The 19,440-nt window shown below is 41.0% G+C and overlaps 1 protein-coding gene across 2 annotated transcripts in view; it reads right to left on the bottom strand.

Moving 5' to 3' along the window:
* Positions 1–19,440, bottom strand: part of gtf2f2a (general transcription factor IIF, polypeptide 2a) — a 139,942-nt gene that overhangs the window by 104,919 nt on the left and 15,583 nt on the right. For both annotated transcript variants that reach the window (XM_059967843.1, XM_059967844.1), the window contains exons 2-3: positions 8,018–8,091; positions 7,894–7,912 (exon numbers count right to left, since the gene is read on the bottom strand). In XM_059967843.1, the coding sequence (XP_059823826.1) occupies positions 7,894–7,912; positions 8,018–8,091 (93 nt within the window). The remainder of the gene's footprint in view (positions 1–7,893; positions 7,913–8,017; positions 8,092–19,440) is intronic.

Below are 19,440 nucleotides of genomic sequence, written 5' to 3'. Positions count from 1 at the left end.
CAGTCTGAACACTTCCTGTTGAACACAGGAGTCAGGTGACTCTCAAAAGGAAAATGTCTGAGATGTTTTTATACACTTTTTCAAACTGTGATAAAATTCTTTGAAGATTGAATGCTTCATTCAGTAATCAACTCAAGAATATTAGGCATGACTTTGCTTATTTGTTATTCACAATTATTCACAAAGTTAAATGAAATCATCTCCAATTATAAGGAAATGATGAGAATTGTGTCGTCTCCATATTTCTGTCTGAGTTAGCCCTATTTAGGTGTAACGTCAGTCATCCTGATCTTTTCTAATTTCCGAGCCTCTGAGTCGGAAGAGAAAGGAAGAATACCATATGATGATCTTCACATACGCTATGCCCACTTGGGTGAGCCGCACAATGACATGTCAGCATCTTCTCTCAATCCAAATTCCAGATTGGGTAATAAATCCATTCTTGAACACTTGTAATGAGGAATTAACAGGAAGGATGGAGGAAGAACTGATTTTACCACAAATCCAAGATTCAAAAAATCATATCAAGACATTTTCTTGCAGAAAGAAATCTCCAAACGCTACCTTGTACTGTGCAAAAAGGTCAAGATGTTCTTTATTGCCTTTCCAACATCATGTTTAATGAAGCATGGTTTCAGTGCAGTTGCTCAACTACTTTCAAAGCATGAAACAGACTGCAATTTACTGAAGGTGAGGATCTGAGACTAATCCTGAATGGACTTCATATCACTGCACCAGGCCCATCCATCCTATTGAAAGGTGAAAAAGCAATGAAGTAGTGAGAGAATGAATAAGGATGCTCTAAAATTGTTGATGAAAATAGTTTTTACTGTAATTAAAGAAATAATTTTATTTGTGACTTTAAATAGATCTGAATATTTGCAATTATTTGTCACTGTTTTGAAATTGCAGTTCCCATTTTCTTTCACTGTGCATCGTAAATCAAAATTCTTTATAGTTTTTACGTAATGGCTGAAAAGGGAAAGGGCGATGCTTGGGAATGTAGTCTGGGAGCCAAGGGGATAGTAACCCAAAAAGAATAGGAGCCACTGTGCCAGGAAATTCAAATTCAGTTAATTAAATAATTTAGAATTTGAAAGAAAATGCATCTGGGGTTTCCGGTGACGTCATCGTCAAGAATGGCAGCTTAAGTCACTAGCTCCTCCGGAAAAACATGTTTTAAGCCCCATTAACCCATCAAATATAATATTTTTCAAAAAATATTTGAACTGAAAAGAGGGGCAAGAATGGGGAGAAGACATGGAAATTAAAAAAGCAAGACTGCGGAGCCTGTGTCCGAGAGGAGTGCAGTGTGCAGATTGCCGACCTGACTGCGTGCTAGCTAGGTGGCTGCTGGGCCTTATTCAGGTGAAGCGGCGAATATCTTCGAAATCCTGAAAGAGATAAGGCAGTTCCGGAAAGAAATAGAGCATCAGCTCCGTGATATTTAATCAGAGCTTGCCAGCGTCAATCAAAAAATAGTAGTGGCAGAGACTCGCATCAAGAAGGTGGAAGATCGCATTCAAAACGTGGAACGGATACTGAGCAAGACAATAAAAATAATACATCACCAAGAAGGTAAACTGCTTGACCTGGAGGGAAGATCACGTTGGAAAAATATCTGAATCTACAACATTCCTGAGGGAGCGGAGGGCTCATCCATGATGGAGTTTGTCAGAAAGTTACTGTGGGACACACTGGATCTTTCCCCTGGCTATGAAGCTGGAAGTCAAAAGACCCCACCGCACGTTAGTCCCAAAACCTACCCAGGATAGAGAGCCACGCTCAATAATAATTAAATTCCTTTGGTACAGTAGCAAGGTGGAGATTCTACGAAGGGCCTGGGGTAAGAAGAGAGTGTTTTTAGAGGATAAATTAATATATTTCGACCAAGATTACCCTCCCGCAGTCCTCCAGAAATGCAAAGAATACTCTGAAGTAAAGCGAGTACTAAAGCAAAATAAGATTAGATTTCAAACTCCGTACCCTGCTAAACTTCGAGTGTTTTATGACAATGGGACGCAGTTGTACCAGACAGTGGAAGAGGCGACTACAGACATGAAGGCCAGAGGGTTGCCCGTCAGCGTGACCAAAACGAATGAAAGCCTGACTGAGGAATTATCCCGCTCCGCTTGGGAAATAATGCAAGAATCGAGAAGGCAGGAGACAGGAGAAGGCCGAGAGAAATAAATCAGGAAGAGACCAGGAGTTTCCCAAAGACAATCCTCACCTCCTCCAGAAGAGCCATAAGAATTGAAAGCTTCATAGTGTAAGCAGGAGAAAAGACAGTGAGGACTGCCTGCCTTTTGATCACTGATGGGACCCCTCTACTGCCAGAAAAGGAGACTGTGTGGTGGCTCACCAGGCCCAGCGGGTAGGCCTCTGCGTTCGAATGGTGTCTGTCTCGCTCTCCCTTTTGATGATATCAGAGGACGATACCGAGGTTCTGCGCTTATAGATTAGACTATGGACTTGTTCCAGTCTTATGGTTTTTATATTCTGTGTTTTTGTCCTTTCTTTCTCATTGTTTTTTTGTGCAGGGGAGGGGGATTGGGGGAATTCTGTTGCATTTTGTGCAAGAGGAGCAGGATTGGGGGGGGTTAATGTTCTTGTCGTGTTTTGTGCGGGGGAATAGGGTTTGAGATTCTGATGACAGTGTTGCCATTTTTTTGTGTGTGGCGGGGTGAATTTGCTGTTTCTCTTTGAATGACATCCATGGTTTTCTTTGTTTCGTGGCTATCTGGAAAAGACGAATCTTAGAGTTGTATACTGCATACATTCTTTGGTAATAAATGAAGCTTTGAATCTTTTAAAAAAAAGAAAGAAAGACAATGCAATTGTCAGGAATGGTGACCACCGACCTCCAGAAAGTAATAAACCCATCTGACTTATTAATATCCTTCAGAGAAGAAACTCTGCTCTCTTTATTCAACCTGGCCTGTTTATAACTTTAGAGCAGGTGTTCTCAACCTGGGGTCCATGGACCCCTCGGTTAATGGTAATGGCCCATGGCCTAAAAATGGTTGAGAATCCCTGCTCTAAACCTATGTGACTTGATCGTAACAGCCTTCAAAACTGCCAAGCAAACCATTCAGTTCTATTACATATTAAACAAAGAAAGAGTAAAGCCAACTCCAGTCCATCTCCCTCTCCCCCAAATATCATCTAAATTGGGAGAGTTGCCCCACAGACTGGTCAAACAAAACACTGACATACTCATACCTTACTCCTATTCATGACCATCCCACCAGAAATCCAACTGACATAACTAGAGAGAAAACAGTCAAAATGAGGCGTCAACACTGACTGTGCAGCTGATCAAGCCTTGTGGCATTTTATCAAAGACACAGAAGGAAACCATCTAATAAACAGCACCACCATCCTCCAGTACTCAAGTTGAGCAATATTTGGAAAAGACCAGAAGAGCAGAGAAACGGCCTGCTTTACGAGTGCCCAAATTCCAGAATAGCTCAGAAGTACCACAAGTGAGTGTGTTGACGGCTTTGACGAACGTTTCTGCTGGACTGGACTGGCATCAAATGGTAAGCAAATCAAGAGGAATAAATCCACTATTCCCAGACTGAAGTTCAATAATTGTAATTGGAGTGATTTTGGTTCAGGGGTCAAGGTGGCCCTACCTGTCCTGTGAAATAAGTTCTTAAAGGTCGTCACACCCATGTTTGGGGGAGTAGTGGGGATAAGCTCTCACCATCCATTAAATATGTCCAATGGTGTGAGTCTCAAATAGTTTCTGACAACCAAGTCTAGCTCCTGCCTTCATGTGTGGTTTAGATTCTACTGGCAAGAGAAGAGGTAAAGGTGAGCTGCAGGCGCCTTGAAGCTAACGGGACTTGTCAGCTTTGATTGGCCGCTCATCTAGAAGGCAAACTCTGACTTCAAACCTCCATGCCTTGCAGCTACACCCACTCATGGGGAAGGTTTCAGGAGTAAGCCCCAAGGGAAAATCCAGAGCTGGAGCCTCATAGCAGCTGGTGCCAAACTGTATTGATCTCTGCCGTTCCTTTGGATTCATCAGGTGCGTGGAGAAGGGGAGCCTGTTGTAGGGGCAACAGTTTGCTCTCCATATCGTACTGCCCAGGCCTGCATTTTGGCTTTAACAGCTAGATCCATATGTATTCTGTAAAATAATTCCCCGTCAGCAGACAGCATGTTTGAGGTCGGCTGCAACCCTGCAGCAAGTTCAAGAAAAGTGTTAATTCAAAGACGTCGCTTTACATCACAGGAGTCTGCACGCTACGGACCCATTAAGGTTATGGTTTGTATTCCATCACATTACAAAGATGAAATAGACCCAAATTGTAGAATGATTCTCCATAGTCTCAACCCAGAGGGTCAAAGATTTCTTTTTTGTGCGTCTACAAATAGTGGCTTATGTAGCTCTATGCATTTCTTTTGTAGCTGATGTGCAGTAAAGATGGAAAGAATCCACTCTATAAATCAAGGAACAGTGTTTTCTCAGATGACTGGGCCATTGATGGCCTTGACAAGGGTGAAGAAGCCATGAACGTCATTAGCAGTGAGTTTCTGGTCCTGAGCTGTTCCTTTCCCATTAAGATATGGTCAAATGTCCATTCCAATTATGCCTTGTATTCGTGGTTAGTAAAGTTGCCAATCACCTGGTCTGTCTTATCAAACCAGTCTTAAGGTTTTCTGGTTGGTTTCAGGACAATGGAAACACTGTAAGAACTTAGTTTGGAGTTATCAGGTTATCTGCAAAGCTCTGTCAAAGGACAACTTTGTCTGAGGAATTTTTGGTCTTGTTGCATTATAGCTTCTGTTGCCTTCACTGTTTTGGGGCCAGGTGACACTTCCACACCACTGGACAAAGAACCTATGTTGTAGCTGGTGTGCAAAGCCATATTAACAGACCTTGTTTGAATCCTGTTCTAGCGGAGACAACCTAGTCCTCTGAGCGACCCTCAATGTCAGGGTCAGAAAGTATGCAATCCTCTCGAAAAATGTGATTGACAAAAAAGGAGTTTTCTTCTTGACAAAATACATGGAACGTGATGTTTTCATAACAGCTTGTTTCACCAGAAAGTCAAACTAAATATTTCATTGCAACACTCCTGATTAAGGCAGTGGCACCCATTGGATAAATTATTACTGTCCCATGATTGGCACCAAATGTGCTCTATAATCTCACACCTTCCATTATATAGTGCAGAACCAACATACGCAACTCCAATTCGTACTCCTCATTCTGCTCTGTAGCGCTTACTCGATAAACACTTGGAGATAAGCACGGGTGGGCAGGATCGATCCTGTATGATGCGCTATCCAATCCAATAATGAAGTTCCAAAGTAGAAGAATACATTTGATCTGTTATTAAGAAACTGGCAAAACAATCCCGAAACATTGAAAACTTATGAAAGTAAAGCTAGCGATATGATGAAATAAGCAATCTTAACATATTAAATGTACTTAAGCCAAGCATTCTTTAATGTAGCCAAGAATTTTCAAAAGTAGTTCAGTGATTTTAAGGATAATTAAGCAGTTAACCAAAAAAGGTATCACCCTAGCTCAACTGAAACTAGACTGACCCAAAAACAAAGTATAAATATATAACTAAACTCTTCGTTTCTAATGTGACATATTAAACATTATATGTACACAACTCAAAGTACAATACAGATAGAAAATAAATACATGGCTCTTTCAAACCCATGGTTTTCAACATATCAATTTTGTCATCAAGTTAATCTTTGAAAGTATTGTAACTACTTCCTTTAGTACTTTCTGTGTGGTAATTTTCACATTCTAAACGATGTAACTTCTACTTTTTCTTCATTGAGTATTTGAGTATCTTGTATAAATGACTCTTAGCTCTGAACACAATTGTAAAAAGAATAGCCTCTCAATGTCTACTCCACCAACTTATTCAGAATTCTGAAAACCTCCATCAGGTCAATCATTCTCTTACCCAAGGAAAACATCTTCTAATTTCTGAAGAAAAATGCCTCAACCTTACTCAATCTCATTTCTTACAAACTATCACACAATATTTGAAATTCCTTCAATAAATTACAGTAATTTGGCATTCTATTTACATATGTCAAAATCAGGTCCAGAATAAGCTTGCAGGTTTTTACTGTTTTGAAATGCCAAGAACAAAGAGGACACTGTTTTTAGATGCTGCAGTTAGGCATGAATGGTTCCTTCAGGTTGTCATAGCTGGGGTGAGGGGGTTAAGCTCCCAGTATCTACTAAATGCCTCTAATGCCATGTGTCTTAAATAGCCTCCAACTTCCAAGTCAAGCCCCTGGCCCTTCAATTGTGGCTTTGCTGCTAAGCCTGGCCATTTCTACTGGCAGGAAAAGGGGCAAAGGTGAGTTACAGGTACCTTAAAACTTGTCGCATTGGGCAGATGAGGCTCATCCGCCGTGGTTGGCAGCTCATCTAGAAAACTCGGATTTCAAACCTCTGTAGCTTTGCGGCTATACCCACTCATGAGGAAGGTTTTGGGATTAAACCCTGAGGAGAGATCCAGAAATGAAGTCCCTAAGGCAGTCTTATGTTGAGTTCAATTCCTACAACGCTACTGGTGCAAAACTGTTTCAGTCTCTGCCATTCCTTTGGATTCATCAGCTGCACGGAGAGGGGGAGCTGTTGCATAGGTAACAGCTTGCTCTCCATATCGTACTGCCCTGGCTTGCGTCTCCACTTCAGCAGCTAGGACACAACATCTAAAGTCGACCCTGATCAGCAGAGGGTTTAGGTATGAATACAGGCTTTTGTAATGTATACTTGCAATATATTATAATCAAGATAAGAATGCTAGTAACTCTCATGCATGTACTACAACACTCTAATTTTGATTAACTGTTAAATTCTGACAGGTGTCGATCTGATAGTATTGTGCATGGCAAGAAGGGTGGTGCTTTTAAAGGACGGTAACATATTTAATAATGATAGGTTCGTTCATTTTAGTTGTAAGAATTTTGAGTTTACTTCTGTAACTGATAACTCCTCTAAACAAGTTTAATAAAGTCTGAATAGAAGTTAAATAAATAATAATTCCATAATCTTAGGGGTTTGAGATTTGGATTTTTGTGTTATTTTAAAAGTACGATACAAAGAGGAACTGTCTGCCAGAAATATGTACAGTTAGTCAAAGGTATCTGAATCCAAATTTGTTTTTCAAATCCCACAAATTTATTAAGAGCTTTGTGCTCATCATTTACCTAATTAAAACATTACACATGATTATATTAATGTTTGATTACATGAAGAGAATAATAGTTTATATATTAATTAAAATTGTTTGTACAAGTAAAAATTACATAAAAGTTTTGATGACTTTTATTACTTAAGTGATCATGTGATGAGATTCGTGATCAAACCAGAATTAACACAAGGTACTGACGTAACTCATGAGTTAACAATCAATAATGGCAAAGTAAGACTGAAGATACAGTAAGACTCTAATAGTCCAGCAACCAACTATTCAAACGTCTTCACAGATTGGCATCTGGCTCACTCGTTGGTTCTGAGTGCAAGTTGGAGGTTCAGAGTTCAAGGGGGAGTTTATGACCAAAACTGGCATACAGCTGGAGCCACGATCCTGTCTGTGTGCAGCTGGTGCTGGAGTCTGAAACACCAGAAGTCACGAACATGGATGAGTCTGTGACTGGAGCCACTGCTAGAGTAATTCCATATGCCTCACTCCCCTTCAGCTCACCGAAAAAGTTATCATACTACGGTGCAATATGTAAACATTGTCTGTAGAATAACATGTAATATCTAAAAGTCTGGAGAAGTTGCAAGTCTGGCACCACCAAAGTTGTGAAGAAGTCAGATTGTATTTTCTACAATGATATAATGACATAACATTTTATTGTATTGCTACCTGCTTCATTGCAATCTCTTACCTCAGTTTTTCCTTGATTCCTGTTAAATGCAGAGAGACAAAAGAAAACCTTAGTTAATGGGCACTAGTTTACCAATCAGAAAAATTCAATGTTCAACAGCGGCTGTGCAACAGATCTCACTTACTTGGCTATCTTTATCTTTCCAACTTCACCTCTTCCTGTCGCTTTAGCCCACTGCTGTGAAAGATATTTAGGTACCTGTATGATAAAGAAAGCTATTAACCACAAATTTATCACAAAGAAACAAAACATAACAACAAAAATATGAGCATGCTTACATATTTCTTACAAATGTTACTGATAATAACTGCATTGTCACTTCAGTTGTTTTTCTTTCTTCTGAAAGGGGAGATGCGAAGGTTTTAGACTACAGGAGGCTGAAGAGAGAATGAGTAAGTGAGCTGGCAACCGTACACAAGAGCAAGTAGGGGAATGCAGCTTGGGGGACGATACTGAGGTTGTTCTACCAGTCTGTGGTGGCCAGTGCTATCATGTTTGCTGTTATGTGCTGGGGCAGCAGGCTGAGGATAGCAGACACCAACAGAATCAACAAACTCATTCGTAAGGCCAGTGATGTTGTGGGGGTGGAACTGGACTCTCTGACAGTGGTGTCTGAAAAGAGGATGCTGTCCAAGTTGCATGCCATCTTGGACAATGTCTCCCATCCACTCCATAATATACTGGTTAGGCACAGGAGTACATTCAGCCAGAGACTCATTCCACCGAGATGTAACACTGAGCGTCATAGGAAGTCATTCCTGCCTGTGGCCATCAAACTTTCCAACTCCTCCCTTGGAGTTGTCTCCCTGAGCCAATAGGCTGGTCCCGGACTTATTTCCACTTGGCATAATTTACCCATTATTATTTAATTATTTATGGTTTTATGTTGCTATATTTCTACACTATTCTTGGTTGGTGCGACTGTAACAAAACCCAATTTCCCTTGGGATCAATAAAGTACGTCTGTCTGTCTGGGCGAGCATTCTAATTTTAAAAATACTTCAAGGATACAGGCCCTGAGCACTGGTTGTAAAGTTATTTTAAATGGTTAAAAAGTGTACCAAACAAAAATCAAGATGCATAACAAAGAATATTCCCCCCCCCATATCAAAATATTTAATTCCATTTTATAGCTGTATAGCAGAATAATCACATAAAACACAAAAGCCCGGGAATCAACATTACCAAATAACATATTGTGGATTTTTGGTAGGTCACCATAATTCTGCATGTATTTTCTACCTAAAGAAATAAATGAAGGCAATATAATAATACAAATCTGTCTCAAAACACTAACACTAATGGCCATTAATGACTATAATACAAAGCACAAAACCAGTTAAGCCATAATTAATGCACAATATGTATATTTATTATATTAAATTGTGCACATTATAACACTCAAGTATGCTACAGAACTCAAAATAAATGACTACGAATGTATTGATAGTCATTGAAAATACACCTTGTGACATAGATAGACGGAATTTTTTTTACTATAGGGTACTCAGCCAGTGTTACTCTGTTTGAATTCTGTCCACATTCATCAAACATTCCCTGTTATTTAGGCATGTTCTTTTACCAATCCTCTCCATTCCATTTTTATCAATTTTCTGAAGCACATAATATGCAAAAAGACGTTTTTAAATTATTCACTCAAGACCCAAATGATTAAACAGAAAGAAAACACTTTCGAGTTAATAAGTAGTTAAAAATTGAAATCTATTTGAAATACATGCTACAATTCACATGGCAGAGGCAAATTAATAAACCCTTCAATGTAAGACAAACCGTTCATTTTGGAAGCTATCGGATTATATTACATTATATATCATATTAACAAAGAACAAGTCTCAGGTGACCAGTTAAAACTTATAATACACCCATACATCATACCATTGCACAACGAGCAGGAACTATGAAGAAGGAATAGTTGTCAGAGTTGTGATAGCAACAACCTCAAACAAGCCTCCACAGCTTTCTGGAGTCAAGAATTTCAAAGATTCCACAACCTTTGCATGCTGACAATTCTCCTCATCTCAATCCCAGACTTCCTGGACCCATTTTCTGAGACTTATGAAAGTTAAAATCGAGTTTATTGTCATATCACAAGCTCTTGAATGCACAGATGCAATGAAAAACTTAACAGCAGCAGCATCACAGGTACATAAGCAGTATTCACAAGGAAAACATAAACCATATATAAATTATGTACAACTTTTACAAGAAAGAACACAGTTAGAACAGAAGAACATCCACTTTGGTGCAGAATGATTAGTGCAGTGATAGCAGTTTTGCCGGTTGGTTCAGGAACTGAATGGTTGACGAGAAGTAGCAGTTCTTGAACCCGGTGATGTGATCCATGGTTCTAGACTCCTCGTCGTTGTCATTAGGTCACATCTGGAATTTCTATTCGGCAGATGGTTTCCCTCCACACCGCTCTGACATATTGGGAAATCATGTACTCGGCAGGTTACAGCAGTGGTTTGCCTTTGCCTATTGCTGAGTGAGCTTAAAGAGATCACCTCCTCTTGCAGTGAATGACCAGGATATCTAAGTGCCTTGTCATGCTCTTAGCGCTCCATAACACCTGCTGGCCTGCCTTCTTGACCATTGGACCATTAATCCATCTCCTCTGCTCAATCCACCTCGGCCAGACTTCACACGCTGGGATAGGGAGATCCCCTACCTCACCGAGGGTTGAAGACACATCAGCTACCCTCACCTGGTTTGGCCCGTCTTCCGAGACCGTTTACCGGGGTGTGGTCACTGCGCATGCTACAGCTACTTTGAGCCACATGTGAGAGCTGAGTGCCAGGTGGGGGTCAAAGGTGGACGAACTGCCCTGAAAAAGGGAACGGCAGGCCCCCCCCACCAGAGGTGCTACCCCCCCCAGACACCCCATACAACCCCTAGACTCCTCAGTCATGGGAAATATACTCCCTGCACCCACCCTGTTGGGCTAGCCCAGTAAAAATTTTATGAGACTCGGTGTGATCTCCTATCACTCTAGAGCAGGGGTCGGCAACCCGCGGCTCCGGAGCCACATGCGGCTCTTTCATCTCTGTGCTGCGGCTCCCTATGGCTTCTGAAAATAAATGATGAGTATTTAATTAAAATGTATTTTATGTTAGTTTGTTCATTTTTGAAATGTAATTCTAAATTTGAAGATTATGGTGATCTTGTACAATCTACATAAAACGTGTTTTTTGTCGCTATTAATATACATCATCACTGCCAATGCCTGACACCCACCAGTGCGCGATTTCTTTAATTTTTCGATCCAAGGTAGGCTAACTATGGAGAACTCTAAAAAAAGAAAAGTGAAGAAAACAGAACGTTTAATGATACGTGGTCAGATTCATTTGCTTTCACTGCTGACGAGACTGGTTTACTGGTATGCTTAATATGCAATGAGAAACTAGCAAACAACAAAAAGTCAAAAGTCGCAAGACATTTCCAGAATAAACACGCAGCCTTTGCTCAAAAATATCTGGATGGAGATGAGAGAAAAAAAGCCGTTTCGGAACTGATGTGGAAGGTTGATCTGAGCAAAAATCATTTCAAGAAGTGGATGAAGTCTGGAAAATCAACGACATATGCTAGTTTTGTTGCCGCTCAGGAAATAGTCAGGCACGGGAAGCAGTTTACAGATGGTGAATATATAAAATAATCTTTCATTAAGATTTCAGAACATCTATTCACGGACTTTAAAAACAAGAGTGAAATTGTGCAGAAAATCAGGGATATGCACCTCCCTGCAAAGACTGTCAAAGACAGAACCATAAAAATGGCAGAAGACATCACAAGACAGCAAATTAAAGACATCAATTCAGCTGTGGCCTACTCGATTGCCTGTAACGAGTCTAAAGACAAAGGTGATATTGAACAAATAGCGCTGTTCTGCCAGTATGTAAACTCTGCCGGGCCACAGGAAGAAATGATTGAGTTGATAGCTCTAAAAGGCCAAACACGGGGGGAGGACATCTGTGAGGCTGTCTTGAATTGTTTAAGAGCCAAAGTAATAAAGACCACCCACCTGGTGTCAGTAGCTACTGATGGGGCAGCAAGTATGACAGGAGCGCACAAGGGATTTGTGGCTTTACTGCAGAAGTCGCTGGACAGAAAGCTGCTGACTTTTCACTGCATCTTGCACCAAGAGGCACTGTGCGCTCAAACATTTCCTCTGGAATGCACAGAAGTAATGGATGTTGTCATTCAGATTGTCAATAAAATAACGGCAAAAAGTTTAAATCACCGTCAATTCCGTTTGTTGCTGGACGAGCTGGAAAGCGCATATTCTGATCTCCTGCTGCACAACAAAGTCCGGTGGCTGTCCAAAGGGGAGGTGCTGAAACGCTTTGCCACGTGTCTGGAAGAAGTGAAAACTTTCCTGGGCAGCAAAGGTCTCACCTTTCCTGAGCTGGAACAGCCAGAGTGCCTGTAAAAGCTACACTTCATGGTAGACATGACAGCGCAGCTGAACACAGCTCTTCAGGGGAAAGGACGCACAGCCCTGCACATGTTGGAGGATGTTTTGGCATTCCAGCATAAGTTGACAGTGCTTGCCAGAGATTTACAGAAAGGCACATTGTCTCACTTCCCCAATATGAGAGAGTTCAAACAAGCTCACGACATGATAAATTCGGAGTATTTTCATTCTGCAATCATCGCAATGCAAACATCGTTTGGGAAATGCTTCTGTGAGTTCAGAGAGGTAAAAAACACATTATCCTTCCCGGTCACTCCCCTAAGCATCGATCCATCCCTACTGAATACGACTGCATTGGCAAGTGTGAGTCAACCTGATCTTGAGATGGAACTGGCCGACATAGCCGACAAAGACATATGGGTGTCCAAGTTTAGACGCTTGACAGCAGACCTTGAAGATGTTGCCCGTCAGAAGGCCGTTCTTGCTCAGAATCACAAATGGAGTGATATTGAAAACCTCCCCAAACCGGACAAACTTGTGTTCGAAACATTGAATGCTATCCCCGACATTTATGTAAACATTAAAAAGTATCTTTGGATCCACATATGTATGTGAGCAGGTGTTCTCCAACATGAACTTTATTAAAAACAAACATCACGCACGCCTCACAGATGACAGCTTGCGATCCTGTGTAAAGATGAAGGTGACGTCATACAGCCCTGATGTGCAGACGCTGTGCGCTGAGGTCCAAGGGCAGAAATCCCATTAACCAAGTATGATAAATATTTTAATTGCCTATTATTTTACGTATATTCATAATTTTTTTCATTGTTCAGTGAAATAGTCCTTTTATTTTTCAGGTTGACAGCTGGCTGACGTTATTTTCGGTTTGCTGCTGGTGGACAATTTAAGTTTGGCGTTTTTCATAAATACAAGAAGGACTCAAATAGACATTGATTATTTTACTTAAAAGTAACCTTCAACCCAACATCTTTTTTTCGGAGTTCAAAATGGTTTTGTTGCATGCAGAAATGTAATTTCGTTTTCTCTGAAGGAGTTAATCGATTTCATAAATGCAACACATTATAGTTTGTTTATACATAGCATAAAGGCAAAAAAAAAACGTTGTATGCAGTATTATTTCATTTTAAATGTCAAACGGGTTTTGTGGCTCCCAGTGTTTTCTTTTCTGTGGGAAATGGGCCCAAATGGCTCTTTCAGTGGTAAAGGTTGCCGACCCCTGCTCTAGAGAAACCAGCAATGGTCCTCTCAATCTCTTGTCATTCAACAAACCCATCATCCCACGAAGCAGTCAAATGAATCTTTGCTGTACCCCATGGCAAGTACATCCTTCTGTAAATAAGTCATAACCTGATCTCAGTTAGCCCGAAGTAACTCCAGTAAGACATGTTCACTCCCATACTGAAATACTTTCACAATAAGTCACCATGAAGGTGCAACAAGCTGTTAGAAAGGCAAATTTATGACGGCTTTGTGTACTTGTGCAAATGTATCCGTACTTAATTCTCACTTTCCTCCACCGAAGTTGCTGACAATACATTTTTCTGCAAGATGATCTCATTCATGCACTTGGGTTGTTTCTAAACTCTTGAAGGCTTTTTTCTCCTCTACCTTGGCTAATCTTGTATCATCAATAAATTTGAAAATGCAACTTTTTTCTCCTCAGCTAGATTGCTGACAAAGACACAAGCACAGCTCCCTGAAATCCCTCACTGCCAATATGAGAAAAACCCATTCATTCCTAATCTTGACTTTCATTTTTATATATCTCCGAAACTCTTAAAAGTTCATGTTTTATGCTTCTTGTGAAGTGACAATCCTATTTTACTTTGCCTTTATCAATGTCTTGGCCCTCTTTTGCTGAGTTATATAGTGCCCCTATTGTCAAATCAGCTGCTATTTCTGGCAACTTCATAATCCTCTTGCTTGAATTTAATACTATTTTTAATTTCTCCTGTCAACCACTGTTACTATTGGCTTATGGGGCCTTAAACAGATGTATATTTTTCTTCTAAGAATTATGCATTGTTTCTTTTTTTTTAAAATACAAGCCATGACCTATCCAACACTGTACCTTTCGATGTTTTGTCAATCAACCATAACCATTCCTCTTGCTTTCTTGGATCAGATTTAAGACCCTGGTTTTAGACGGAACTACATCATTTGATATAAATTTCTATCATATTTCCACCACTCTTTCCTATAGGCTTCTTAACAACAAGCTCCAATTTACCTACCATCACCACAGGTCCACAGCAGATGCTACTTCACTGGCTGTTTACTCAACCCTGGAACAGTGATTCAAAGTACATTTATTATCAAAGTATGCTTGCAGTACACAACCCTGAGACTCATCCTCCCACAGATAACCATGGAAAGAAAGAAAACCAAAGAACCCATTCAAAGTAAAACATCACACCACCAACACGCAAACAGAAAAAGGAAAACAAGTGAGAACACAGCACATTCAGCTCAGTTCAGTTCAATCTAGTGCTGTCATTTCTTAATTTCAGGCCAGCAGCATTGAGTGAGAGGGGGAGGCCATTCGTGCACTGGCACCTTCTCTGGGAGCAGCGGGCAAGAGACAGAGAGATAGACGGTGCTAAACACCCGCCTGCTTTCCGCTCTCATCCTCAATGGTTTTCCATTTTCCTTGACACTTTAGTCAGCGTGAAATGGAGTGGATCGTGGTTTCACAGCCCATCTCCAGAGGCCACGCGCTTCGCTGGAAACCTCACCTAACCCCCTCAGAGACAGCAAAGCACCACATCACTTAGTCGACCCAAAAACACAGCAACAAAAAGTACAAACCCCATTTCCAGAAAAGTTGGGATATTTTCCAAAATGCAATAAAAACAAAAATCTGTGTTAATTCACGTGAACCTTTATTTAACTGACAGAAGTACACAGAAAAGATTTTCAATAGTTTTACTGACCAACTTAATTGTATTTTATAAATATACATAAATTTAGAATTTGTTGGCTGCAACACACTCAACAAAAGTTGGGACAGAGGCATGTTTACCATTGTGTTACATCACCTTTCCTTTTAATAACACTTTAATCTTTTTGGAACTGAGGATACTAACTGTAGATTTGCAATTGGAAATTTTGTCCATTCTTGCTTGATACAAGACTTCAGCTGCTCAACAGTCCGTGGTCTCCGTTGTCTGATACTCCCCTTCATGACGCGCCATACATTTTCAATAGGAGATAGATCTGGATTGGCAGCAGGCCAGTCAAGCACACGCACTCTGTGTCTACAAAGCCACGCTGTTGTAGCCCGTGCAGAATGTGGTCTGGCATTGTCCTGTTGAAATAAGCATGGACGTCCCGGGAAGAGACATCGCCTTGTTGGCAACATATGTCTCTCTAAAATCCTAATATATGCCTCAGAGTCAATGGTACCTTCACATACATGCAACTCACCCATGCTGTGGGCACTGATGCACACACATACCACCACAGATGCTGGCTTTTGTACCTTTTGCTGATAACAATCAGGATGGTCATTTTCATCTTTGGCATGGAGAACTCGACGCCCGTTTTTCCCAAAAACTAGCTGAAATGTGGACTCATCTGACCACAGCACACAGTTCCACAGTCTTTCAGTCCATCTGAAATGAGCTCGGGCCCAGAGAACTCACCAGCGTTTCTGCATAGAATTGATGTATGGCTTCCTCCTTGCGTAATACAGTTTCAAGTTGCATTTCTGGATGCAGTGACGGACTGTGTTAAGTGACAATGGTTTTCCGAAGTACTCCCGAGCCCAGGTGGCTATAATTGTCACAGTAACATGACAGTTTCTAGGTGGTGCCGCCTGAGGGCTCAATGATCACGGGCATTCAGCAGTGGTTTCCAACCTTGCCCTTTACACACTGAGACGTCTCTGAATTCTCTGAATCTTTTCACAATATTATGTACTGTAGATGTTGAAAGACCTAAATTTTCTGCAATCTTGTGTTGGGAAATGTTCCTTTTGAACTGACTAACAATTCTCTCACGGATTTTGGCACAAAGGGGTGAGCCACGACCCATCCTTGCTTGCAAAGACTGAGCCTTTGATGGATGCTACTTTTATACCCAGTCTTGATACCTCACCTGCTACCAATTAGCCTGCTTAATGTGGTCTTCCAAACCGCTGTTACTTGAATATTCTGTGCACTTTTCAATCTTATTTTAACTCTGTCCCAACTTTTGTTGAGTGTGTTGCAGCCATCAAATTCTAAATTTGTGTATATTTACAAAATACAATTAAGTTGGTCAGTAAAACTATTGAAAATCTTTTCTTTGTACTTTTGTCAGTTAAATAAGGGTTCACGTGAATTAACATATCACAGATTTTTGTTTTTATTGCATTTTGGAAAATATCCCAACTTTTCTGGAAATGGGGTTTGTAGGTCATAGGCTCCAACATTAGCAGAACCACATTTGAAAGAAATAGAAGATGTAAAAGAAGTAGCTTTGCAAACTCTCTGAAGGATGTCGCGCTGGTCACCTTGTTAACTGGTGCCATCTTCCTCTGGAATGCATACATCAGGGTGACTACAACTCTGCTTTCAATACCATCATCACCTCGAATCCAAACAGTAAGCTCCAAAACCTTGGCCTCAGGACCTCCCTGTGCAACCAGATTCTCACTTTCCTCACGTGCAGACCCAGTCAGTTTGGAGTTGCAACATCTCCTCCACAATCACCATCAGCACAGGAGTATCACAGGGCTGTGTTCTCAGAGCCGATTATTGACTACAGAAGGAGGAAACCAGAGGTTCACGAGCCAGTCCCCACTGGGGGATCAGAGGTGGAGAGGGCCAGAAACTTTAAATTCCTCACTGTTATTATTGTGGAGGACCTGTTCTGGGTCAAGCACTTAAGTGCAATTATGAAGAAAGCAAGGCAGTACTTCTACTTCCTTAGGAGTTTGCAAAAATTCAGTATGACCTCTAAAACTTTGATAAACTTCTATAGGTGCATGGTGGAGAGTGTATCGACCGGTTGCATCGTGACCAGAGAAAGGGTAAGAACCAATCATAGAAACAAAGATAACCTACAGCACAATACAGGCCCTTCAGCCCACAAAGCTGTGCCAAACATGTACTTACTTCAGAAATTGCGTAGGATTACCATAGCCCTCTATTTTTCTAAGCTCCAGGTATCTATCCAAGAGTCTCTTAAAAGACCCTATCGCATCCACCTCCACCACTGCCGGCAGCCCATTCCACACACTCACCACTCTATGCGTAAAAAAACTTACCCCTGACATCTCCTCTGTATCTACTTCCAAGCACCTTAAAACTGTGCCCTCTCGTGTTCGCCAATCCTCATAGATGGATCAGAAGTGGAGAGAGTGAGCAATTTAAATTTCAATATCTCTGATGACTTAATCTGGTCACAACATATTGATGCAGTTATAAAGATGGCAAGACAGGGGCATTAGTTCATTAGGAGTTTGAGGAGATTTGGTTTGTCACCTAAAACACTCGAAAACTTCTACAGATGTACCATGGAGATATTCTGACTGGCTGCATCTGGTATGGGGGTGGGGGTGGGCTACTGCATGACATCGAAGTTGCAGAAACTTGTAAAATTAGTCAGCTCCATAGGAAGGTAATGTCGATCAGTAAGGACCCCTACCACCCAGGACAGGCCCTCATCTCATTTTTATTATCAGGAAGGAGGTACAGAAGCCTGAAGGCACACACTTGGTGAACAGTTTCTTCCCCTCTGTCATACGATTCCTAAATGGTCACTGAACCCGTGAACACTACCTCACTACTTTCTGTATTTCTGTTTTTTGCACTACTTATTTTAACTTAACTACTTAATAGGCATACCATGCAAACGTTTGGGCACCCCTGTCAAAATTTGTGTTACTGTGAGTAGAAAATGAACTGATCTCCAAAAGTCATAAAATTAAAGATGAAACATTCTTTTCAATATTTTAAGCAAGATTAGTGTATTATTTTGGTTTTGCACAATTTTAGAGTGAAATGAAGGAAAGGAGCACCATGCAAAAGTTTGGGCACCCCAAGAGATTTGAGTTCTCAGATAACTTTTACCAAGATCTCAGACCTTAATTAGCTTCCTAGGGTTATGGCTTGTTCACAGCCATCATTAAGAAAGGCCAGGTGATGCAAATTTCAAAGCTTTATAAATACCCTGACTCCTCAAACCTTGTCCCAACAATCAGCAGCCATGGGCTCCTCTAAGCAGCTGCTTAGCACTCTGAAAATTAAAATAAATGATGCCCACAAGGCTGTAAGAAGATAGCAAAGCGTTTTCAGGTAGTCGTTTCCTCAATTCGTAATGTAATTAAGAAATGGCAGTTAACAAGGAATGGTGGAGGTCGAGTTGAGGTCTGGAAGTCCAAGAAAACTTTCCAAGAGAACTGCTCATAGGATGGTTAGAAAGGCAAATCAAAACCCCCGTTTGACTACAAAAGACCTTCAGGACAATTTAGCAGACTCTGGAGTGGTGGTGCACTGTTCTACTGTGCAGCAACACCTGCACAAATATGACCTTTATGGAAGAGTCATCAGAAGAAAACCTTTCCTGTGTCCTCACCACAAATTTCAGCATCAGAAGTTTGCAAAGGAACATCTAAACAAGCCTGATGCATATTGGAAACAAGTCCTGTGGGCTGATGAAGTTAAAATAGAACTTTCTGGCTGCAATGACCAGAGGTATGTTTAGAGAAAAAAGGGTGCAGAATTTCATGAAAAGAACACCTCTCCAACCGTTAAGCACGGGGGTGAATCAGTCATGCTTTGGGCTTGTGTTGCAGCTAGTGGCACGGGGAACATTTCACTGGTAGAGGGAAGAATGAATTCAATTAAATACCAGCAAATTCTGGAAGCAAACATCACACCATCTGTAAAAAAGCTGAAGATGAAAAGAGGATGGCTTCTGCAACAGGATAATGATCCTAAACACACCTCAAAATCCACATTGGACTACCTCAAGAGGCGCAAGCTGAAGGTTTTGCCTTGGCCCTCATAGTCCCCTGACCTAAACATCATCGAAAATCTGTGAATAGACCTCAAAAGAGCAATGCATGTAAGACGGCCTAAGAATCTCACAGAACTAGACGCCTT

This window comes from Hypanus sabinus, chromosome 4 (assembly GCF_030144855.1).
Source record: "Hypanus sabinus isolate sHypSab1 chromosome 4, sHypSab1.hap1, whole genome shotgun sequence".
Classification (NCBI taxonomy): domain Eukaryota; kingdom Metazoa; phylum Chordata; class Chondrichthyes; order Myliobatiformes; family Dasyatidae; genus Hypanus; species Hypanus sabinus.
The sequence above is the reverse complement of the archived record's forward strand: the minus strand, read 5'-3'. Positions and strand labels throughout refer to the sequence as shown.